This window comes from Nipponia nippon, unplaced genomic scaffold, assembly GCF_047370975.1.
Source record: "Nipponia nippon isolate SJK-2023a ecotype South Korea unplaced genomic scaffold, ASM4737097v1 scaffold_10, whole genome shotgun sequence".
NCBI classification, from domain to species: domain Eukaryota; kingdom Metazoa; phylum Chordata; class Aves; order Pelecaniformes; family Threskiornithidae; genus Nipponia; species Nipponia nippon.
In genome coordinates this window covers 31,208,734-31,234,480 of record NW_028262291.1, presented here as the reverse complement: position 1 = coordinate 31,234,480, position 25,747 = coordinate 31,208,734, and the positions used below count along the sequence as shown (strand labels likewise).

The following is a 25,747-nucleotide window of genomic DNA, read 5'->3' as shown; positions in this document are numbered from 1 at the left end:
GTGAAAAACAGTAATCGTGGTGGCACAAAATCTCTTCCGTTGTGGAATTTGGTTCCTGCGACACACAGTTGGTAAGGTTTTTGCAGTTCAGGAGGCAGAATGTTAGAATAGCCACTACCTCAAAGCCAGTCCCTTTTGCAGGTAACTATCGTGTGGTAGGTGCATGAACTTTTTGTTAAAAACAAAAACACAGAAAAACTAAACAGACAAGATGAATAAAGCAGGATGCATTCGCCCAAAATACTGATAACAGGACTTGCACAAGAAATTTAGACTGTGTGTTACTGGAAAGCAACATTATGTGCATTCAAGCCTCATCCAGCATGACTACAGCACGCAAAGAAATCACAAACCTTGAAAGGCAGGAGACTGTGGTGCGACTGCTGTCACTGGTTTTGTCATGGGGGCTGAAGAGAAAGGATCTTCTGATGGTGTGCTGAAAGCACTGGTGATCTGAGAGCACAGGGCACTAATGCTGTCCGTTTCCCCTTCTACCTCAGGGACTAAAATGTAAACAAAATTCATTAAATTGGAAGTTTAAAGGATACAGAAACAATCTACAAATACCAATGTGAAATTGAAATATATTTAGTTCCCTTATGTCCTAGATGTTCCTGCTACTGATTTGCATGACAGCTTTTTTTAAAATTAGTGTTGAAGACCTGACCTGAAATAGGACACCACATTAGTGTATTTTGTGACTAAGTCCAGAGGGTAAGGAGATCAGCATTCCAGATTTAAAGTCAGTTATTCCTGCTTCTCTGTGTTAACGCAAGAGGATGTTCATTTCAGAAAATAAAAGGGCTTTCTATAGCTTTAGTAGAGATCTAAATCTTTCAGTATTAAAGTGCTAAACCTATCAAGGATTTGGCACTAAGATCTGGCACTCTGTGAAATGAAAATACTTATGATAGATTTAAGTATTCCAACAACATACTTCCACAGTAACTAGATGAATTTTAAATGTGCTGACAGCAATGCACAGTGGCAAGTTAAGTCTAGAGTTAGAGTGTTGATTGCTCCAGTTCAGCAGTAGCTGAAATCCCTAGCTCCTGTGGCAGAATTATGAAAAGCAAAAGCTGAATGCTCAAATAAAATGGACACTCGGTTTATAACCAAGTATCAGCATAACGTGGATAATGTAACATCTGGAGTAAAACTGCCGACTTACCAGATGTTCTCATTATTACTAATTGCACTGCTTTTCAAAAGTACTGATCATCAGTCCTTCATTGCACAGAAGTGACATGAGCAGGCATAATTAAGCACACACAGTATAAAAAACATAAGAGGTCTGGACACAACATGCACCATATCTAAAATTCAGGGGGAGGCATGCCCAAAAATTGATTTTTTTGAGGGATATTCCAATACAGTGCATGTGGTGTGACAGTAAGCAGCACTGGCAGTGGCAGACATGGGAACATGCATCAGAAATGTTCTGAATGATGGAAAAACTCAGATTGTAGCGTGCTCAGTGAGTATCACTAGCCAGCAGTGCGCTATTACTGTAAAACTGATAAACTCAGTGCCGGTCTTAAAGCACAGGTCACCAAATAAGAATTATAAGAGAAGTCAGACTAGATATTTTTCTTGGGTTTTGCCTTTGCCACAGTGATTGTTACTTTAAAGCTTAGAACCCTAAAACTAGCTCTGTGGCCAAGTGAGAGTACAGCTGGCCTGCAGGATAACTTGGCTAAGGGGATTCTAGGACATTATGCAAGGTACTGAGCACCCCAGGTGTTTATGTTGGGATGACTCTAGAAAACCCCACTACCATCATTTGAAAACGGTACCATGCGTTACTGACACAGCCAGCTGTACCACCTAAACAGTAAAGTTTTTTTTAATGCAAGATGAAAAGACATTTCATTGCTCTCAAAAAGAAGAATTCAGACAGGCAGAAGGACAGACTGCAGAAAAGCATCACGTGATCCCATGACAACTGGTTAAGGCCTCGAAGGGATTTGTCTCTCAAGATGCCCTGGCATTAAGTGGAGGAACTGGTTCAGTGACTCAGGGGGAAGAGCCAGCACCTACTGTTTCACCAACACCCATTCCTGGAGCACTTCAAGCTGTGGTCCAATATTTCAGATAGTGATTAGAACTGTTTGTCTTCTGCATGGGAACACTGCATTTGAAATTCTTGCCTGTTCTCAAAGAAGAATTTTTCTGACGTGGTGATGTTTGTTCATGAGGAATGATCCACATGAGGCAGGAAGAAGGATTTACTAGAAAATAAGGAGTTATTTGAAGCCACAGAGAAGGAAAGGAGGAAGAGACGATTTAAGATAATGTTTCACTGGAACCATTTGTTTTTACCTGAGTTTTTCACGGGGAAATCGGTCTTCCTTTGCACTGTTGAAGGCAGCTCATTTATTCGTAAAGACAACTGGCGTTTAAAAGGAGACATCTTTTGGCTAAGGGCAGGGAAGCCCCTGAAAGACCCTTGCCTGGCAAGCTGTTCTATAGGGGCATGCCTCCGTGGAATAGCGTGGGGATTGCTCATTTCTTTATCCAGAGAGGCAGCAACTTCAGCAGTAGGAGAGGTTGGTGAGCCAGAAGAGGGGGCAGTATTGTTTGGTGCAGCACCTGGTGCTACTGTTTTCACTTCTGTTTCAACTGCTGGAGGAAATAGGGTGAGGTTAGAAGAGTAAAGCAAAGTAGCGTTCAACTGCCTGCCCCTATTCCCATTTGTTTTGAAAAGAGAAATTGTAGGAATCTGCATAACTAGTACTCTTCCAAACGAGTTTCTAATACCACAGCAGAAAAATAATTTCTGTATAGCTTCATTGTCTTCACTACGTCACTTTACATACATCCAGCCTCCAAAGCAAAGTGTACTAAGGCTAGCCATTTCATAGAAATGTTGGCCTGATATATGTATTCTTTCTAGCTATTCCTGAGACCCCAGCTCTAGAAATACTTGCAATTCATTTATGATTAAGACTGAGAAAGTGTGTTGCGTGTTTGAGACCTTTACTTTGCCTCACACAGAACTACGGCCAAAATATTACTACAAACTGTATTAAGTGACTTAGGGTGGCATAGCTCAGCAGCAGCAGGGAACAGAACCCAGCTCTAGGACTTTCTTTTAACAGCCACCCTTCTAGACCTGCAGAATCGGCAGCAGTAGCCAAACACACTGCACAAGCTTCAGCAGGCCAAAGGTAGCAGGAGCATTTAACAGGTTAGGCTGCATTCAGTGCTCAGGCTGCAGCTCCCCAGCTCCTCCTGGAAATACATTAGAGAGAGATGGGAGTGTGCTGCAAGGCAGATCCAGCCTCCAAGCCGACAGGCCTTGCTAACGCCCGGCACGTTGACAGTGAATTCCTGTGTCACTTCTTTAACTGAATGTAGCCGTAATGTTACCACCCAATCACTAGTTAGTTGCACTGGAAGCTCCTCCAACTTAAAGTCAGCTGCTTCATTGTGCAGGATTTTGCATAGCACCACAATGCTTCTGTCAACCAGGCCTAATGGTAGAAATATAGGATTAAGCCTAGTTTAAATCATGACACTTATGATTAGAATAGCAATGGGGATTTTTGCATCTCTAGGAAAACTCTCTCTCTCACGTGATCAGTGAATTGGCTTTGGGGGCAATAAACACAGCTCATCAACACAGCAGGAGAACGGGAAATCTCACTATCCTGGTGTGAATATTTTACCTATATTGCTTTCAAAATATTTTAGGAAAAACAATGACTTTTTTGTTGACACATCAACAGCATAACTAGAAGGCTGGTAGAGAGAGGAGTCACACTAGAGATTTCTGAGGAGCTGGAATGGTAGGAGGAACTAATTATGTTGTCTTGCAAGCTTCAGTACCCATGAGTTGCAGCTGCTCGTTCAAGTGAAACTTTTCTAATCAGTCTTTCTTGGAAAGGATTTCACACACCTTCATTGAGTCAAGACTTTGACTCATGCCCTCAAGTAACAAAGGCCTTGTGTTTAAGCTTCATTGAGCACATTCTAAAACTAACGTATGGGAACAAGCAGATGGATGATGAAAACTAAGATTAAAGTTTTGCAATCAAGTTGCAGCATAAAACTTGCTGTGGAACCCTCTGAAACAAAAGTTCAGCTCCACTGTAAAGGCGGCTATGAACAATATTTATAATACTTTTTTGTTGTTGTTAGCTGTAGAACTCCACTACTTGTAATAAAACCCAAGTAAGTTGTTCTACTTTCACTTGAATTTCAGAACACTTTAAATGGCCTTTTAAATGGCTAAAAAGTAAAAACTAAAACCCAACTCCTCTCAAATCAGTTAGCTACTAGTTTTTAATGTAATTAGCAGTGCAACGGTTGTGATTTATGAGGAGGGGGTTGTTCTTTTGGTTTTGGGTTTTTTTGGTTTTGTTTTGTTTTGTTTTTTAGAAAGCATGCTGTGATTGATCTGTTCTTCCCTCATGCAACATAACTCTATACATACACTTTGTAACCTGCCTTAAAAATAAAGATACATTATTTTCTAAGAAAAACGCATATTATTTTCTGTTCATTTACCATAAGCTTTAGACAACAAAAAGGACTACTTCATGTCTGGCAAATCTGTTCTATTTTTATAACATTTTTCTAACAAGGCCTTTTAGTATGGTACCTATGGTGTTCTTTGCCATAAAGCAGGCTGACAAAACAAAGCAGGAGCAGCTTTCACATATGAAGCCACTTGTACTTTTTCTAGAGAAGATGCAGGAAGATGTGTTACGAGCAAATCTGGGAGCACTTTTCATCTTGTGAAGTGACAAGTGTCTGGGAATATGATTTGTACATAATAAGGTTCAAGAGAGGGAATGGTGCAGGGACGTTAAGCCTCAATCCTTGCACAGGCTCCAATTCACCTCAGTGCTGCTTTTGCTCGTTGTGGATGATTGTTTAAAGTTGCAGCCCGTACCTTTAGCATCCGGCATCTGTCTCATAATTTCCTCTCTCTCCGCTTGTTCAGTAGCTGTAGTGACCCTGAATGACCCCTCTCTAGTGAATGTGGTTCTGCTGGCATCAAAGGTGGCAGTCACTCCACACTCCTTCTCTCGCTTCTGCTTTCGCTCCAGGCATGCTGCAAATGCACAGCCCACGGCATGACTCAACCTTTCCCCCTGCACAAGACAACATTGCATCATACAGTAACTGGAACAGAAACATACATGTGCTTCAAGCATCGCAAAGTGATAACCTGCCTTTACAAGAGGAATCTAATTAAGGTATTAAAGAGAACTACTGTAACTGGCCACCTTTTGTATGGCTCTAAAATTAAACCTGGTATATAAAGACTCCCAACTACTAATGCACAAGCTGCCTTCAAGAAGGCCACCCAGAAATGAAAGAGATTGTTGGATAATCTGTTTAGTTCAACTGCTGCTAAGATGCTAGTGCGATAACGTGCCTGTGCTGATCCCTTGCCTCTGGATACATTTGTGCACAAAGAAACTCTTGTGAAGCCATCTGAAGCAGGTGTAAGTCCTGAGGGACAGGTAAGTGCTATTCTCAGACGGAGAAAGTTTACAGAGGGCTCAGGGAGACACTACCATTGTATGTAAGCGTGAAAATTAAGTACAATGGTGACTACTTACACCTCTTAATGGCCCCAACCAAAAGCACAAGTTAGTATTAAGAGTGCCTTCTGAAAAGCACTTCCGTTATTAACCAGTGAGGTCAAAAGGATCCACTATCCAATAACTGCGATAAGGAAGGGAAATCCAAGCCAGAGGAAGCCCAACAGTCCAGCTGATATGGCGGCTGCAGCCGAGTCAGAGGCCCTATTACTACCAGTAGCTCAACTCATCTGTTATAATCAGTAAGTGAATTGACCTGTTATTCACAGAGGAAAATAGAAATGCTTCAGCTCTAACATAAGTTTAACTGGGAATTTCTAACTTTATTGTTTCTCTTTGAGGAAAAATGATAAATTGTCAAGTACAATTGCTTGTACATGCAGCTATGTGGAGCTCACGCAATGAATTTACATGAGGTTTCAAGCGCTTTGTATAATATAGGCAGGATTCAACAAAAAGCAGAAAGAGGAAAAAGCCAGATCAGGGAGTTAAATAACTTAAGTCTACACAGCAAGAAACTGATAGAGGTAACTTACTTTCAAACCTTCTACTGGAAAAATCTCCATCAGTTAGAAGCAAACAGGATGCTAATTTAATTCAGTTTAGCTCCATCCCTTAACATTCAGATGACTTTCCATTCACGATAACATTCGCATACAAGAGGCTGCATTCGTGACCAGTCTGTATTTACTCACTATGATTTTATCCTAGAAAAAACTGTCATTGCTGTTTTGGTTTTTGGCTGTGTACATTTGTAGATGAGAATATCTTCTGTCTATTTTTAGAAGAGTAGCTCCCTTCTGCTAGAGATATCTGATGCTGACTGCATTCCTTTTATACACATACTGGGCACCGTTTCTCTCCACAAGATGACACCACAGAGGGACGGCAAATAATTCAGATATAAAGAATTAGAACTAAAATAATTTTCAAGGACTAAGTACTATTTTAGCTGAAGTCAAAACACATTGCAGTATTCTAGGTAGTTAATTTTTCTGAGCATAACTTCCAGCTAGAAGCTGGAAGAGTTGGACACACACCATATTAAACTTACCGTGTCCTTTACAGCCATAAAGCAGTGGCATATCCAGCGTCTCGTCGTGCCATCTCGACAGATGTATGAGAACGCCCGGTCAAAGTTCCTGTCTGGTGCGCAGAAAGAAACCTTCTCTATTGTCTGATCAACTATAAGATCCTAGAGGGAAAAAAATCCCCCCCACAATAAAAGAAATGTGAGGAAATATGGAGAAACACTTGAACAAGTCATTTTCAGTGTTAACTGCAAGAAGAGGAGTGATACTAAAAAGAAGATAACCTGATGTGGCTACAATTCTGTCAATGAATCCACCATTCAGAATCTATTCCCAGTATGAAACAAAAAGGACAGATGACATTTTCCACCAGCCACCTTTGGCAGAAGTGTGCCAAGGCACCGTTTAAGAATTTAGGGACCCAAACAATTCCTAAGATTTCTCCTCTAGACTATGGAGCTCACATTTCTGTTTTATTTTATTTTTACAACAGCTCCGGTAGTCTTGCAATCAAAAAATCTTTAGTGTTATTAAAATACAATGCTGAAACTTATGAGAGAGGTCTGCAAGTGTGAAAAGGTCCAGCAGCTGCTACATGAAAAGCAAAAGCCAATCTGCCAATTAGCTAAGCAGGGATGCAATGGAAAAGCACCAGCAGCACTGGTAGTTTCAAACACCCCTGATTTGTTACCACAGATTGATGGGAGAAGTGTTTCATGGGAGAAGTGTTTCTAAAAAGGAGATAGTATAGTTTAAGAACTATGCCATCTTCATAAAAAAACCTTTTTTCAACATTTTTTTTCCAAAATTGTTTCTTTCGGTTGGTGGTTAGTACTTGGCACCTGTGCTAATGTATTCAACCACCAGGAGGCAATAGTATATTCTCTTTTTAAGTCCTATACTTTTAATCACCTCCAGGGTCTGCACAACTTATTAAAATTCAATTTTAAAAGACTAGGTATATGCAGTTACATTTCTAAAAATAATACGTGTATTATTATTTTTAAATGAGGCAATCAGTAGACTGAATTCACCTCCATCATTATGTTTGTATTAGAAACTGAATTCTTATGAGACAGTAACTTTAGTGCTGATGAACCATACCATAACAGCAGCCCTGGAGAAGTCTAGCCACAGAGCAGGTATTTGACAGGCAGTCATACTGCAGAGAGATATCAATTATCTCTACCTGCTTCTCAGTGTTGTCTTGCAGAAATCATCTTCTGGTTGAGACTAAAATTTTTCCGATAGCCATGCCATCTTTTAAAATACTAGTATGCTTATAGAGGCAAGCCTAAAGCTTTTATGTCTAATTGCCTACATCTAGATAAAACCAAGCTGTTACTTGCACACAGGCGCCTTGGTGGTACATACTGTGCTATTTCACAATTAAAAAAAAAAATAAAATAAAACAAGCTACATTAGTCTTCCATTTCAGACCAACAGCTTAGAATTAGAAATTATTGAATTTGATACTCAGTTACTATTTAGCTTGAGTCTGAATGCACAACCCCCCTATTTCATTTATTCTCTTCATTGCATTTTTAGAAGCTAGCTCTTGTTCATTCCGACCCATTCTAGGATTTGGATGCACTGAAAAATATTATTGATTAACATGACTTTGCTCATGTATTACTATAGCAGCCTTCTGCAGTCGTGCAGAACAAAGTCAAGGGACTCTGCAAGTTCACTGTCAACAGAACTTAATCAGGAAAAAAATCATTCTTCTGGTAAATGCAACAAAAGATAGTCCAAGCTTGTGCTACCTGCCACATTTTATGAAATGTGTCTTGAGAGTAGTGTGGAATTAACTGGGGGGGGGGGGGGGAAATAGCAGGCACACATATGTGTACAAAGCAAGAAATTATTAAACTAATTATACATTTCAGTCTTCCTTTCAAATACCAACATTTGCATTAAGATTGATGTCCATTTAAAGTTATAGCACATACGTTATTATAGAGAGATTTAAAATTTTTGTCCAGGGAAATCTAACCTTTGTTTTCTCATCTACAACTCTGAGTCCATCCGCCGAAACCCACAGGACTGCTTTAACGGCTTTCTTCCCAGACTTTCAAAGAAAAAAAAAAAAGAAAAAAAAAAAAGAAAGAAAAGAACCAGTTTTATGCCAACAGCATCAGACTGCCACCCGCTTCCCCTTTCCAAGAACCGTAACGTTAAGTGTAGATGAAGTCCACGGTCAGTAGGGTGCCCAAAGCCAGATATTCAATCCAAGTTGCAAAACATTCAGAGAACCAAGCCAAAGCCAGTATTTCCGAAACAGCACGTTGTGGGGATGGGGAGAGGGCACAGGACAGGTGGAGGCAAAAATAGGGTGTACGCCCACTGACAGTAAAGAATTCAAGACTGACCAAGTGGGTGAAGAATTCCACTAAAGAGTCAGAAAACACTAATTCATAAGGAGTTACACCACAGGTAGCTTCTTTAGCACAAGTTTAAACATAGGAAAAATCTTACCTGATATTTCCACCAGCCCCACCCTCTGCCCCAATAGTCGCATGGCAGAATCATGGCATCACCTTAAACCAGTGTTAAAAGCACCCAAAAATCATCAGTTACTGTGTTATGAGCTTAATGCTAAGATCAATCATCCAAACATGTTTCACTAATTTATTAAAAGCTAAATGTCACATGTCAGAAGAGGAGTAAAAAAAAAATATGATTTCTTAACCATTTGGTGTGTATCTTGACAAAGCAATGGTGTGTGGCAGGCTGACACAGCGGTGGAGCGGTCTGGCTTTTATCCAAGATCTGACTGTGGGAACTTTCAGCAGCTGCAAGCTGAGGGTAAGTAAAAGTGGGAAACACAGGAAGGCTTCAGAAGCCATTTAAACTACAGAATCTTTCTAGACTGTTTACTTTTTAAGGGAAAGTTACAGAAAACAGTATAAACACTTAACACAATATTCTTCTGAAACTAATTCACTGAACAGAAAATAGGTACGTCAAGATAATTTTACTGGTTGTTACAGAGAAGTACTACTAGAAAAATAATATTTATTTTTTCTTAAATATGTTACTTTAATTCACAAGCGCTATACTTTAAGCCAGCTAATAAACTATTCTCCCTATAACTTTTTTTGAAGCACTGGCTTTACATAGTTTGCGGCTGCTAATGGCACCCACCACAGACCACTGCAGGGATTGAAGAGAGCAACAACAACAAAAAAAAAGATGAGGGGGTATCAGCTACTGGCTTAATGCAAGAATTGAAAAAATTTTTTTAATAGTTCATTGCAGATGTATATAACTTATATTTATACGGCAAGTAATGGAGCAAGGACACATTTTGGCATAAGCTACCACATGTTCCAAGTCTGCAACACTGATTTTAACACTGTAAGGATGAAATATCTTGGAGTGAAAAGTCTCCTGTTAGATCACATTGGTTTAATTCTCAGAGAAAGCAGCAAGTCTGAAGAAAACAGACCTGGCAGGACTTCTGTTTGGCTTTAGGGAGGAACTATCTGTCCCAATTTCAGAAGCAGCAATGACAACCCAAGCATTTTCAAAAAGCTTGGTGAGAACAGAGAATGGCACTGACTTGTACAGAAGAGTGATTAAAAGAGAAAAGAGAGGAAAATAAGCACAGCATGAAAAGCAAGCTACGGAGAAGTGCTTGCAGAAGCAAGTTTCTAAACGTCCATCCAGCCTGCTGGATACCCCAGAGAAGGTTTAAAGTAAAACTGCCAGATTTTGGAATGCCTAATGGAAAGAGTATAATGTACTTAAATTTACTATCATAGTGTTAAAAAAAAAAAATATTGCAGCATTTAAAAGTCACTTCTAATATTTGGTCTTAAAAGGCAGTAAATATTGATACCCACAAAATATAGTCTATATTTGCAATGCTCAGCTAGCTTCCATAGCCTAAGAGTCCCTATTAATCCCCAAACCAAATGGTTTGTAGAGGTCTGTCTCCTTGAACTGTTTTAAGAAGGAGTACCCTTTTCTTATGAGCCGTTAATAGTCTTAAAATCTTTATTTCAAGCAAATGTGAATAATCAAGAGAAGACAATGCCTGAAGGTAAGGGTTTGGTTTAGATTACCATCATTAGAAACTGAGATACATGTCTTTCCCCAGCAAACAATAAAACCCTTGTTTCTGCAGAAGTAGCACACAGTTCCTGAAGTTTGTATTTAAAAAGTCAAGTTTAATTGAGCTGGGTACTTCATAAAGCAGTACTGATCTTCAGCAGAGCTACTCCTCACTTGCTATTTTACTCAATGAGGATTTAGAAATAGCTAGGACACGGAACTTCATGTTTCTCAGAATAAAATGAAAAGCCTAAAGGGCTGTCTAAGTCCTCCTCTCCCACTGGAAACATAAGGTTCCTCATGCAAGATAACCAAACATGGGTTTGCTACGCTAAGAGAAGAAAAACCACACTTTTATCTCCCAGTTCCTTCTTCTAGATTTATGGTGGATGCAGCACGTAGAAGGGGTAAGTCCTTACAGTCTGTATCCCAAACCCAAAGCTACTACTGTTGGGCAACATGATTTTCCCATCTACTGAATCCTCAGCTTATCTGGGCCTACAAGTAATGTATAAAGGAACATACTTCTCCAAATCAATTTATATTGGCTATACAAATCAAAGTACTACTCTATTATGGGTGGGATATTGCCAAATGTATCGTGATTAGAAAGTAGATATGAGCGTTTGCATTCCTGGCACACACTGGACAAAGATCAGACCAGATGCAAGATACTGCGTGGGAAGTGAACTCCAACACAGAATTGCACCCTGTGTAATAAACACTGAAAGGTACAGGTGACTCCAAACAAAAGTATTTAAAGCAAACGGCCAATACCCACTGGAACAGTGTGGTCTTAAATGCTGCTACCAAGGGACTCATCTAGACATCCATATCAGCAGCTTGTCTTCATATTCAAGAGCTTCTGGATGACAGCACTGCTGGAGAAGAGCCACACGTGGCACTGACTCCCAGGAGCCTGATTTGTCAGTGCTGAGTCAGCCCTGATAGAAACCTCGCCGCTCAACACTTCTTAGGAGGTCAGTAATCTGCTCCAATACAAGATTCGTTATCTGGACTAATTTCAGAGTCCTCAGAGGTCTCCAGGAGGGAGGGTGACACGTTCGTCCTAACAGATGATGAGGCCCGAAGACAAAGCAGGATCACTGCAGGCTGGGCACAAGGGAAACCTCTCCAACAGATTTGGGCATCCACCAAAAAAAAAAACCAAAAAAAAAAAAGTGGACTATGTCTTAAATGCACATTTCCTGATGAGCAGTGCTGGTCATGACAATTTAACTGTTAGAAGTGATAGGAATATGGAGATAAGTAGCAGCTATGTTGTAAGCTGGAAAATAAAGTTTTAAGGATACCAGAGCAGAATTCAAGTTGCCCCATAATGCATTTTTTAAATATTTCTAAATCGTTTCTAGTCTTTCTGCCTATTTTATTCTGTCCTGGCACTTACAAACAGCTGTAAGATATATCTGGAGCCTGAGGTATATAAAAAAAGAAATTTTTTCATTTCAGACTCCGTATAAAACATTGCATGATGAGAGATACACGCACTCAGTGGAAGCAAAACATGAGAAAGATCACTGAATCTGTACAACTATTTATTACAACAGAAAAGCTTTAGTTCTAAAATACAAAGAGCTGCCCCAAAAGGCAGTTGATTCGGTTATGTTGTGTATGCTACACAAAATAAAACTGTAGAAGCCTAACCTGGCGCTATCACCAGACACTCATTTTTATTTAAAGCTGAAAAGAGAGTATTTTTCAATACTAAACACTTGAACATTTCTGGACACAAATCCATCAGATTTACCTTTTAGGGGGAGAAAATATGGACAGGGAAAGAAGCAAACCTGTCTAGATTGACTTTTTAAAAGCTGGTAGGGCGTTTTAAGCAGCTCTGCAGTTTGGAATATTATATTAATCCCAATGCAAGGTATCTGCAGAGAATTTATAGACGAGACAGCCAAAAGATATTGAAGTTATTAGTATTTCTCAAATATTAATAAGAGAACAGCTGTCCCTTTTTTTGCAGTTTTCCCCCTAGATTTGGCCTACTGTTGCAGGCCAAAGCTGTAATAAAGGCACTGCCATATTGACACTGTGGGGATATCTAAACACTATGGATTTAAGTGGTTTCAGTGCTAACTAATGAACCTTCACAGGCTGAAGTAGAAGTAGATCCCTCTTTGGCAAAATATTATAATAAAAGGCAAAGCAAGTCTACAAGGCTGTGGCAAAGTACTGGACTTCATAAAAAAGCCACCAAGTTGTAATAGGGAAGCTGGCATATTTAATAGATAACTAAAAAAGTCAGAGATTTAAGTGCTATGCAAAGCTCTGTCCTTTTACATCTTTACTTTCTTATGTATCCTAACATAAGTTAATATCAGCAAGCAGAAAGAAATCTAACATATCTGATCAGGTTGAGGTGTGTGGGGGTTCTGTTTGTTTTAAACAAATTGTAAGCAGTAGTTTCGATTGTAAAGCAAACAGCATGTTTTCACTCCAGTCTTTGTAGATTCCAGCTCTTAAATTTTGTTAGCACGTAGAAGTGATCTGATTAATCTGACAGATCTCCTACCTATGGTATTTTGGGCCTTGACTATCACTACACTTTAGATGTGTGCTTTCCCAGATCATAGGAAGAAATCTGAATTGGGGAAACAGCTGTTCCTCTGTGACATGCATCGCTATCTGAGCAAAAGGTGAAAAAGGAGCAGCTGGAAAAAAAAAAAAAGCTTTATTTACTCCCTAAGCAAAGCCAAAACAAATTTGTTACCAGAGAATAATCTGCTCCAACCTATTTTTGTATGTATGGAAGTTACAAACCTGTTACTTTCTATTTGAGCCAAGATTCACTTTATAACAAGATACTTCAGAAGCCATATCTTAGATTAACTCCATATGAAAACTAAATTAAAATGTTTTTCAGGAATTTTAAACGCAGAGGTATGGAAGAGATGAGAGGTAAAAGAGAGAGAGCTCTTTCAGAGGTCTACAGGCACTGCTTTGCAGAGGTGTAGACAGCAGGAATAAAACCACCCAGCTGCCAGTACAGCACATTCTTAATAAGGACAAACAGTTGCTTCACTTCGCGCCTAAGACACTGTCCTCATGAAAACAAGAGCAATGATAGAAACAGTAAGTTTTTCAGTTATACAGTTGAGTTGCAAATAGAAAAACATAGTAGATAAATGCCTGGTCTCATCTTCACATACCTTTGAATTAGAACTGTGCCCAAAAAAGAAAAGTTTAAGAGATAGTATGCATAGGCACACTAGCATTTGGGTCAACTCATGGTGCCAGGCAGCCGATCACGAAGCACTTACAAGGCACAGACCCCACCTGCTCTGTAGATATTTGCCCAGGTGATGTAGGCCAGCACAAGTTTAAGTGTTTAAAAGGACAAATCACATTTTTTTCAGGAAGACCAAATCACTTCAGAACACTGGATTTCCGATACACTCCGCACAGATTTAAGTTTCAGATTGTTGATCAAACAACGAATATGGTTAAAAAAAGCATATTTCCAAGTCTGTTTTAGAAGCAAATATTCTGAAATGGATTAGTGGACTCTCAACACCCTGATTTTATGGCAGTGCTATACCAGGGATGTAACTCCTTATAGTGCAAGCACAAATGAGGCATTAAACTTACTTTTCCAAAGAAGCCTTTGAAGAACTTCCTTTCCTGGAGGAACAGGGGGGACAAGTCGAGCGCTATTACTGTAGGTAGCTAAAATGTCCCAGGGTTTCAAACCAACAAGCACACACAAGAATAGGGTTTGGAAGGAAAGGAAGGGGTTTTTAGAGTTATCCATGAGAAGGTGCGACAGGCAAATGTGAAAATAATCCCATGAAAACGCAGATCAAAGGGCACGCACACAATTCTAACAAGCTATTGCCCTGAAATTGGTGGAAAGAAGAGAACCTCAGCCCCAATTTCATGCAAAGTGGTTACTTTATTTTCACTCTCCCTTGTTTAGTCCCTTTTAGTTAGATTATAAATCAAACTTGGCAGCAGACATGGTGGTTAAACAACCAAAATACTGTGCAGGTTCTTGTGAAATGCAAAGTTCTGTCTTCAGAATTACAGTCAAGTTTGCTCTGTATTGATCACTCTTTCCCAAAGCAAATGCTTTGTAAGCTAGAGAAGCATGTGTGGCTGGTATAAAGCAGGGTTAAACACTGCTTCATTTTATTCCGTTTATTTGTTGCTTTGGTTTACATGCTACTCTTACACTTCACATCTTATGCAGTCTTCTCTGAAGAGTGAGGAATTTCATCTTACCTTGTGGTACAACTAAACCACAAATGACATCCCTTCCTCTTTCACTCTCTCTGAGGCCTTCCAAGGCTTTATACAATATTGACACAAATACTAGATATTCATTCTACAGCTCTGAATTGATAGGTTGAACAAGACCCCTTTAAAGTCATCTCAGACAGGGCTGGACAGTTAGGCAAGCGCAAAGATACCAAGAGCTGAAGTACAACTTCCTAAATTTCTTCAGCCTGGAAGCAATTACACTGATTGCCCAATTCACATTAAGAAAAAGGCAGCACATGATTTTAAGCATATTTGCGTGCAGTTTAGTTTACTGGCTGTATTTTGTTACCAGACTGTGAAAAGAAAACTGCAAGATCTGAACTGCTCTCCTGAGGGAACACTTCACCAGGCCTGGTGCTCTGTGAGCGCAGCCACATGCTGCTCCACAGTTGAGGGACACTGGCACGAAGCGTATCACTGTTCCTGCTATCTTTCCAAATTGTTTCGCTTGTAAGAAAAAAACCTGTGGTATAGCAGTAACGGGGAGGAGGTGGAGAATTGCAGATGAGACAGCGAGCATCTTTGTGACTGTCCCCGACCCCAAATTAACACTGTGCAATTCCAACATGTTGATCACAGATAACAATACTATATTAAAAATATTATTACAAATATCCTGAGGCAGTGTCTCAAGAATTGATTGATAAACAAGGTTGTATTTAAAACAAAGCTATGGTTCTGACGCAGGCCAACAAAAGCCAGGAAACACAAAGTTAAGAAGGGAGTGTCAATCTCGACTTTGCATTTCCTGATTTCTGCTGCTGTGCGCCTCCCTGCCCGACGTCCTTCCACAGAGCTTTTTACCGAGTATCTGTAACATATTTATGTCAACTCAGATGCTGTATAAAAGAACATCTCTAAGTTCAGTCAGCTGAAAAGCTTAACAATTTTTAGAGGCAGGAACGGTTATGTATTTGGACAGGATATGCTGAACACTAGGAGGGGAACTAATGGATTAATCACAGTGTTGTGTACATAATGAGAAGGGGTTGGATGCTGCTGCCAAGTTGAGCAATGACTATTGCATTACACTAAATAACAGCTTTTTAAAGATAGCAAAAGCTAAAGAGATTCACCAGAAGCTACCTCATTTTTAGGTGATGGTTAATTTTGCTCTCAGCAAAATGCTTGTTAAACAAGGTTATTTTTTTAACAAACTAGGAAAGGTTAATGGAAAAGGCATCATGCAAAACGGGTTTTAAACAACACTAAGTTAATGTAGTTTAGAAATAACTAATGCATGTTTTAAAATATTAAATTATGCCTCTTTACCTGCTAAAACAAGAACATATATTAAAACAAATGCATCATTTAAAACAAAAAGTGGCAAGTTAGAAACCAATACTACACGCTAAAGCTGATTTAAAATCAAAACATGACATGAGAGAGTATACTTTTGTCTTTATATGATATTCCCGTACGTGAATCAAATACACTTACAGGGCCCTTACAAAGTTTTTTCCAGTTTGCGCTAAATATTTTAGCTTCAGTGAAATGGTTCTGAAGAAGCCATTTAGTGCTTAGTGTCCAAATACAAGGATCCTACCAGATACAAAGTGTATACACAGTTAGTAATATATCCCTATTAAGGGAAAAAATGTAAGCTACATTGGTAATATCCTACTAAGGGAAAAATGCAAGCTCCATTGGTAATATAAACCCATGTTAATAATAGACTGATAGCTGAATACCTGGGTTTCTGATCTATTCATGAGACTGTGGTGCCATTTCATCAGACAGAAAACAGGGACATAACTCAAGTTTGTCTTCATTCATTCTAGACAATATTATAACCTGCACATTATAGCATTGTTGGTGTGCAATTTCAGAGCTATAAAGCTATAACAACAGAATACAGTATGGATGAGGGATTCTCTAGCTAAAAGTGGCTTCTTTTACTCAGTTGTCAATTAAACAATACCTGAATAAAATGCTCGCCATCATCTGGTTTCAAGTTCTGCAAGATGCAGAGCTCAAAAACAATTACGCCACATTAAACGAGCAGGTAATAAAAAAAACCCTGAAAGGTTATTTCCCACAATAAAGAGAAAGATTTGTTTGCATCTTTTCTTTTAAAAAGCAAAGCAGAAATTAAGCTATTCCTAAACCAAGATTAACACTGCTCTATATTCTTCTTGACAAATCCCATAAAGTGTTTTAAAATCCATTAGTCAACCCTAAAAAAGAACAGACTTCAGTTCCCCAAATGAATTGCCAACTGTTGGAGAACAAGAATTAAGAGAAGAAAAATATATCTACGAAAAATAAGGAAAGACAGACAGAACTTCATTTTTAGAAGCTACAAGATACAAGTATTCAACAATTCTGTCTAAGAGAACAGAACTATTATTTATTGACTGGATTTATAAAACCTACACATTACCTGCAAAGAAAACTGTAAAGATTAAAATAGGCCACATACATTTTGATGTGGTTTAACCATATGAAAAGTGAAGTCCCATTTCCCTTAAGCTAGTCTTTCAGTTTGAGCACTGCAGCTCAAACTTGTAATTCTTTCAAGATCAAGAGAAAGCCCATCAAAATAACCACGCACTGTGGAAGCAAGAGACTACCAAAAGAACAAACTGTTTTCTTATCATTCCTTGAATGCTGAAACATCATCCAGCAGTTTGGCTTTTGCTAATTAAGAGAGCATATTGTACAGAAAAGAGCTTTCAGTAACAGTAGAGTCCTAAAGCAATGCCCCCAGTTTAAAGCCTACAGGCTCGGGGTGGGGGGGCAGGGGTTGAATTGCAGTGAGCAGCTCCGAATGAACCTTGGATCTGATGGAGTCTATCAACTAAAGCCTACAAAGTACTTTCAGTAATCTGAATCTTTCTTTTGGGGCCCAATGAGAATTTCACCCCTGCTTCTCAACTTCCAACACTGACAAAGGAGACAATGCAAATAGCAATCTTAAGCGACATGTGCTTGTGTGTAATTTTTATATAGACGTCAAAAACTTCAAACAGCAGAAGAAATCAAAATTATCTGAAGAAAAATGTTGAATTTATGAGAACGGGTAAATTGATGCCGTTCACAATTTAGAACAATGACATAGCACAGAATAGAGAAATGAAATTATTTACTTCCAGAGAATGCATTGTAAAAGTTAGGTATCCAAGTCTGATATTTGAGTCAATAATTCAGGTGATCAAGAATCACAATCCCGGAATTATCCAGATTCCAGCAGAAACTGGGCACTGTGCTTTTACTGGGTCTCATTATTTATAAGCTTAGCTACACTTAACTGGCTTGTGGGCTTCAAGTTTATAAAAAAAACTAGAGAACAAATACTTCACAGCATAGCTCCCCAGAGAAGAGAATGAGAGAAGTTGCATAAAATAGATACTGCAAGGTTATTTGGTGTGCTAATAGAAAGTATTCTGATAGCACAAAAACCAGAACGAAACAAAAACGGATGCAATTCATTATGTGGTCAGTACTTGCACTTTTAGCTACGTAAACTAAATCCATAGAACAAAGAAACTCATTTATATTTTGTGTGGCCCTTTTTAATAAAAATCAATCACCAATCACTGTTGGACTGAACGGGAACAGATGGGATGCAGCTTTAACAGGTTGCTATACTGAGAGAGAAAAGAATGAAAAGACTTCATTTTAATCAGAGCGCTAAACCAATTCAGAAACTTTACAGCACAACAGAAGGAAGAAAGGTTAACCTATAATCCTCTGTTTGTGCTAGGAAGAAGGGAAGAACCGGTTTAGTTGCGAGCCATTTGAGCTCTCACATTTGGTGAGGAAAAAAACCTATGTCCAGTAGCAGATAACTTAAGTTAGCAAAGGTGCAGTAGAAGTGTTTGATGTACTTTCAGTAATTTTGTTGAGCTACAAGGATACAAGAGTTTCTTCCACTAGAGGCATCACTGAAGAATGTGTACAGCTAAAACACATAAAGAGAAGTGATGAAAAGGACTGCAGTTCTCTGTCTCCGTTCAGACTTCAAATTTAAATGTCCTTTCTCCTTCTGTTCTCTTCAATGCTGTTTTAGCCTCAGTTCCTTGACAGACTGATCACTGCCTTTCTGGAGTTTGCTATTTCCACAGGATTTTGTGATATTACTATTGCAGGAAAGAGAGGACAAGACCTCTTCAAATGAGCCACAGAAATAGAAAGAGCTTTGAACGAGTGCCATTTACAGGAGCAAACGTTCACAGAAGCCAAACTAAGAGCAGCCCACTTCATGACACATCAGAATTAGGCAGCCTTCAGGCCACTTTGAGCAGATGCAAGCCAGATTATTTCATGCGTGACTACAATGTTGCAGTGCATTAGAAAAAAGCAGCCTACATCAAGTAATATTTTGTATAATAATGGTGGATTAAGTCACTATTAAAGTGGCAGGCAACAGAGGGAGAGAGAGAGGGAGAGGAAAAGAGAGAGGGGAAAAGAACTGTTAAAAAACAATGGCTGAAGTCCCATGTGGGTACCAACTTAGTCTCAAGGGTCACAGAGGATTTTTACACATTTGTTTTGCAAATAGTTTCTGCAAGGAGAAAGAACAGTTGTAACTCTCTCCCTCTCATCATCAGATTAGCATGTCCCCCTAACCACAGCAGCGCTCTCAAACCGGCCAACTGTTCTCCTAGCATGGGTCAAAAGTTCAGTCTTTAGTTGGGGCACTGCTGCCGAATGGACATTTTCCAGTAATGCTCACAGCCCCAAAGCCAACTTTTTTATGAAACAAATATACGTACAGATTTCAGTCTCTTCACAGCATCTTCACAGATATGCATTCCTCTGGATTCATCCACTTCGACATGTCCCAAGTACTGCAGGAAAGAGAATACAGGGAGGAAAGCTTAATAGCTGCTCCTTAAAAGTCCCGAGGTTTAAAAAATCTGATCTCTGAATTCATCTCAGTACAGCTGAGATGACAGACAGTAAGAGCACTTTGCTAGCCTTCGTTTGAAACCTGTATTTGGAGGCTGGATTTTGTATTTATATGGGGCATCAGAATCAGTAGAAAAGCATAATACATCTAGAAATTTGGAGGGAAAGACAGACTTTCCTTACTCACGTGAAAAAAAGAAATTGAAAAGTAGAACTGTATTTCACTACTTATTCAGCATGAGCTTTAGTCACTTTTTTTTTACCAGCATAGCATGAAAACCTTAAGTCAATATAGAGATAACTGTAAATAAATTATTTTTGAATAATGATAAATATATTCAGGATCAAAAACTGAATTATACTACATAGTAAGATTACCAAATATATTTGAATGCTCATGTTCAAACCCAAGAAATTTCAATGTTGCAAACAGAAAACATCCTTCTTCCCCCCCCTCCCCCTTTTTTTCAAAATTGTAAACCGAAATTGTTTATCTTCATTACAACACCAGGCTCTTATGTGGACACTGAAATATTCATCATTCTCACAAAAAGTTTTTTAAATATATCAGTTTTCTGTATAGTCATCTGATCAAGCACTACTTAAAAAAAAAAAACAGCAAAACAACAGTGAATAGAAACTGCAAGTTTCAAAGCTTTTAAATTAATAACCCAGAATAATATTAGTCTATAGAGAAAGCAATTTCAAGAAATACACCGGAGTGTAGTGCTCGAGGTACTGTCGATAGATTCATTTTACATTTGGGGGGGAGGAAGTTCTAAGTTTTCCAATTTCTCCCTACCTTATCCAACAGCAGCTCTTTTTGATAGGGGAAGAAAATGTTCTCTCAGAAACTTTCATATCCTTATTCAAAGTACTTAACTCGAAGAAAACCATAGAAACTATTAAATAAAAGCTTTCTGAAGTTTTGTAATAAGAAGTATAGGTCAAAGAAACCCCAATTTACGTGGCATTGTAAGAATTGCATGCAATTCAGCATTTATATTCTAGACTAGCTAGAGAGTGAAGAAATGGTTTTAAAATATCAGAATCAATACTTGTGCCACTTAATGCAGTGGTAAACCTATAAACTCAATAGATTATTAAACCTATTTTCTCTATTGAGAAGTCCCACTCTATCACAAATATTCTGTCATGAGTTATCCGAAATCTCCCAGTTTTTGTTTCATTAATTAGGATACCACACTTAACTAGATGGACAAAAAGAGATTTCACTCCTTAGCACCATATTGAAGCGTTCTATCAGAATAACAATAGATTCAACTAAATGGACAAACTCAGACTGTTTTAAAGATTTAATAGAAATTTGAAAGTTGAGGGTTTTTTCATACAAGGCAAGATGCTCCAAAAGAGGAGACTCTACATATCACCCTACATATCATTAAACTGCTGAAAGATTTAAAAGATCTTAAGTGACAGAGGGCTTTAACATTAAATCTCACTATGTGGCATTTTTAAAACAGAGTAAATCTGGATGGAACAATTCTGCAAGAATTTCATTTAAACCAGCCCTCACAGCTGGAGAACAGCTTGAAAAATAAATTGCATAGAAACTACAAGGTAAATAAAAGAGATCTGACACTTTAGAGCTTTTCCAAAATGAGCTCTGTGAGGCTGAAGCCTCATAATTGAATGCTGGAGCTGCCAAAACAGCAACTGTACTCCCTCAGCTGGGCCTGCTGAACACTTGCGCAAGATCTTCATTTCTCCAGAACACACACTAACTAGAAAATTTTAATCCTAAAAATACACAAATAGTAACAACTAAAGATGCATTTACTATGTGTCTGGAAGTAAATATTTATATCAACAGCTACTGTAGATGGATCTTTGGTTCTACCATGACTCCTCTGGAAGTTCCAGAGGTGCAGAAATTCTGTGGTTGTTTATATTTGTCATAGGAAAGTTTTGGGTTTAGTAACTTAAGAAAGTTTGTCAACTTCTCTTTAAAAAGGGAGGGATACAGACAGGAACAAAGCTGAGGTTTATAGAGGACAGATAAAAAGATATATGCATGGAATGAGCCATCTAGTTTGCATGACCATTAAGTAAAGTAGTATACAAATAGAGGACAACTTTCGGATTTCCTGAGCTATCTGCACATCTCATTTACCCCAGTGTAGGCAAAATGTTTCCAACTGGAGATCCAAACCATTCAGTCCCTGTACTTGGCAACCTGCCTTTTGCTTGGAAAAGGGAGAAACAGAGCCGGGTAAATATTGCCTCATGTCACACTCCAAAACAGACAACCATTTTCCCCTGTGTTGCCAAACCTCTATTGAAGTTCCATGCTCCAACTTTCAGCAATCAGTCATGCCACTGCTGCTAGAGACAGCAAATTTAGCTGCAGTTTTCAATACGACTTCCACTCCAGTGAATGGGGACATTATTGCACATATCAAGTGCATCTACCCACACCGAAAGGGTACAATCCACAGACTTCATTGAGCATCAATCAATTCTGAATTATAAAAGAAATTACACTGCCACACAATACTTCTTTATGATATAGAGGACAAAAGGTGCTGTGTTTGCACTTACACTTTAAGCCCTTCATCAAAAAAAAAAAAACAACTTGTTCTTCCCATTGCACCATTTTTGCAGAAGCCAGCAGCTCGTTGCTATCAGTACCAATGGCCTTGTACATTTTACAGGCAGTTTCAAAACTCTTCCTGGGTTTTCTTCTGGGGTGGGGTGGTGGTGTGTTAACTCCTTATAGATACCAATATATTTTAAAGTTTCTTTCTTGTGAAACTAACTTTCAACTGTATAATCAGAATGCTGTAGTCCTCTTCTTTTTTTAGCCAAGTCTCCCTTAAGCAGCAGGTCCCCTTCCAAGTCTCCTGGCTTATTTCTAAAAAACTTTTTTCCCCACCAGGCTTAGAGTAGATGTACATGGCTCCTGTATTTAACCAGTGCTACAATAGCTGTCTGACTTTTAACGGGTAGTAATCAAAGACGTAAATATTTCTTCAGGAAACTTGGCAAACAGCTCTGCTGCAGACTGAAACCTTTTCTAGTAGCCTTACATTTTAACCAGAAGTGTTAAATTGTAATTATATCACTACCTAACCTCAAATTTGAAATATTAGCTTAACTTATTAGTGCAACAGCATTTTAATGAATGACATTTCAAAATTTAATAGGACAAAGAAAATACAGCTGCTAGTTAGAGTAAGACATGGTCTGCTCCTTACAGCCTGAAACGGAAGTCAAACAGCAGAATCCAGGACTTAACAAAAATAAACCATCACCGAACTCTGTTGTCCTGCCACAGGAAAGAGATTGCATGGAAACCACTTTAAAAAGCAGATACACAAATCCCACACTTCTATACACAACCTTTCAGGATCTCTGAAAGGAACTTCCCTTTCAAACTAAAGGAGAAGAAACATACTGTGAAGTGCCTGGGCAGTGACTTCTCCTATATAAGTAAAATCTCATGCAAATCCATCATGGCACATTACCACAATCAAGGACTGGACACATAATTACGGAGTGCACAAAATCGATGTGAACTGCATAAACCATACCAGGGTGCCTGATGACTTTGCACAACAGTAAGGAAGGGTGTACCCCGGACATACTTGCAAAGAGCACTCCTTGTCACAAGGATCACTGCAGCTAGCATTCCTGGAAAAAGCGAGCACTTTTCCATCATGAAAGTGCACATAGTAGGAATGCAGTATTAATATTGAATGCATTCCTACTTAATTTCCATAGCAACCAATGAATGATAGTCATGACATCAGCAATTCCCAACCATAAGGTGTTCTGTAAGAGATTTAATCCTTATACCAGAAATTAACCACCAATGCTTTTATAGAAAGCTAAAATCCTCGTGGGCAGAGTCCACATACAAAGTAACATAAAATAAAAGCTCTAATCCAAATAAAATACTTTCAGGAGCTTTTGGAGAACCCCTTAGCACAAACATTTTTAAATAGAAGTATTGCTTATATTAAAATTTTCAGAAAAAAAAAGATTATAGGATGGTACAGCAAGTAATAAAAAAAACCCAACAACTTTCCGTCTTCGCCTCTGGGCTTTATGTTCTCTTTCACAGATGACGGTGTTCAGTATCAACCTCAAGTCAAACAGAAAGCAATGAACACAGGAACAAGTTAAACTGGCACGTATCAAAACACCCTTAGAACTTGAAAAGTGCTTGAGAAACTTTATTCTTTTTCAACATTTTAAACTTTTTCCAACTTCATCTAAAAAGGAACAACTTAAGTTACATATCAAGTGTTTTTGGTGAAGCTCTCCTACTACCTTTCCCCAAATACAAGCTATTGCAATTGCTGCTAAAGCGAGGCCACACCTCGAGTGCTGTGTTCAGTTCTGGGCCCCTCACTACAAGAAGGACATCAAGGTGCTGGAGCGTGTCCAGAGAAGGGCAACAAAGCTGGTGAAGGGTCTAGAGCACAAGTCTTATGAGGAGCAGCTGAGGGAGCTGGGGTTGTTTAGCCTGGAGAAGAGGAGGCTGAGGGGAGACCTTATTGCTCTCTACAACTACCTGAAAGGAGGCTGTAGTGAGGTGGGGGTCGGTCTCTTCTGCTAAGTGACAAGCAATAGGACAAGAGGAAACGGCCTCAAGTTGCACCAGGGGAGGTTTAGGTTGGATATTAGGAAAAATTTCTTGACTGAGAGGGTGGTCAGGCACTGGAACAGGCTGCCCAGGGAAGTGGTAGAGTCCCCATCCCTGGAGGTATTTAAAAGAAGCGTAGATGTGGTGCTTATGGACATGGTTTAGTGGTGGACTTGGCAGTGCTAGGTTAACGCTTGGACTTGATGATCTTAAAGGTCTTTTCCAACCTAAACGATTCTATGATTCTATGATCAAGGGCTGATCTATCAGGTCAGAAACATTGCTGGTCAGAAACAAACCAGATCTACCATCTGTGTCCTAGTACAAAAAATACTGACCTGATCTTCTTTCTCTGTTTTCATTTCTTTCTTAAATATTTGGCTGACTCAGTTTCCAAAATTTCAAAGTTCGACAATAATAGCTGGCAAAAAGAAAGATCCTTCACCAGAACTCCTTCCACTGGGACAACTCACTCAGGCCAGTTTTGTTTGTTCAAGCCTGGTAATATGCTATTACAGACTTCCTTCCAAACAGGCAAAGCTACACAAATCATTGAAGTTCCCTCTGTATCAGCAGATGTCAGCCTCACCTCTGTGCCTGGGAAGGTCATGGAAGAGATCCTCCTAGAAGCTATGTGAAGGCATATGGAGGACAGGGAGGTGATCTGAGACAGCCAATATGGCTTCACCAAGGGCAAGTCCTGCCTGACCAACCCACTGGCCTTCTATGATGGAGTGACTGCATCAGTGGACAAGGGAAGAGCTATGGATGTTGTCTGTCTGGACTTGTGTAAGGCCTTCGACATGGTCCCTCACAACATCCTGCTCTCTAAATTGGAGAGATATGGATTTAATGGGTGGACTGTTCCGTGGATGAGGAATTGGTTGGATGATCGCATCCAGAGGGTAGCAGTTGACGGGTCAATGTCCGGATGGAGATTGGTGACGAGTGGTGTCCCTCAGGGGTCTGTACTGGGACCAGTGCTGTTTAATATCTTCATCAATGACAGACAGTGGGATCAAGTGCAGCCTTAGCAAGTTTGCAGATGACACCAAGCTGAGTGGTGCAGCTGACATGCCTGAGGGACAGGATGCCATCCAGAGGGACCTGAACAGGCTTGACAAGCAGGCCCATGTGAACCTCATGAGGTTCAACAAGGACAAGTGCAGGGTCCTGTACCTGGGTCAGGGCAACCCTGGGTATCAATACAGGGTGGGGGATGAAGGGATTGAGAGCAGCCCTGCCGAGGAGGACTTGGGGGTACTGGTGGATGAAAAGCTGGATGTGAGCCAGCAATGTGCACTCACAGCCCGGAAGGCCAACCATATCCTGGGCTGCATCAAAAG

The 25,747-nt window shown here is 39.4% G+C and overlaps 1 protein-coding gene across 14 annotated transcripts in view; it reads right to left on the bottom strand.

Annotated features, from left to right (window-relative positions):
- NUMB (NUMB endocytic adaptor protein) overlaps nt 1–25,747 on the bottom strand; it is a 100,155-nt gene that overhangs the window by 4,368 nt on the left and 70,040 nt on the right. For 6 of the 14 annotated variants that reach the window (XM_087746371.1, XM_087746380.1, XM_087746374.1 and 3 more), the window contains exons 3-9: nt 19,654–19,728; nt 14,264–14,341; nt 8,586–8,660; nt 6,613–6,753; nt 4,901–5,102; nt 2,323–2,625; nt 354–503 (exon numbers count right to left, since the gene is read on the bottom strand). In XM_087746371.1, the coding sequence (XP_087602497.1) occupies nt 354–503; nt 2,323–2,625; nt 4,901–5,102; nt 6,613–6,753; nt 8,586–8,660; nt 14,264–14,341; nt 19,654–19,728 (1,024 nt within the window). The remainder of the gene's footprint in view (nt 1–353; nt 504–2,322; nt 2,626–4,900; nt 5,103–6,612; nt 6,754–8,585; nt 8,661–14,263; nt 14,342–19,653; nt 19,729–25,747) is intronic. The other 8 variants (XM_087746376.1, XM_087746381.1, XM_087746377.1 and 5 more) reach the window with 4 other exon arrangements.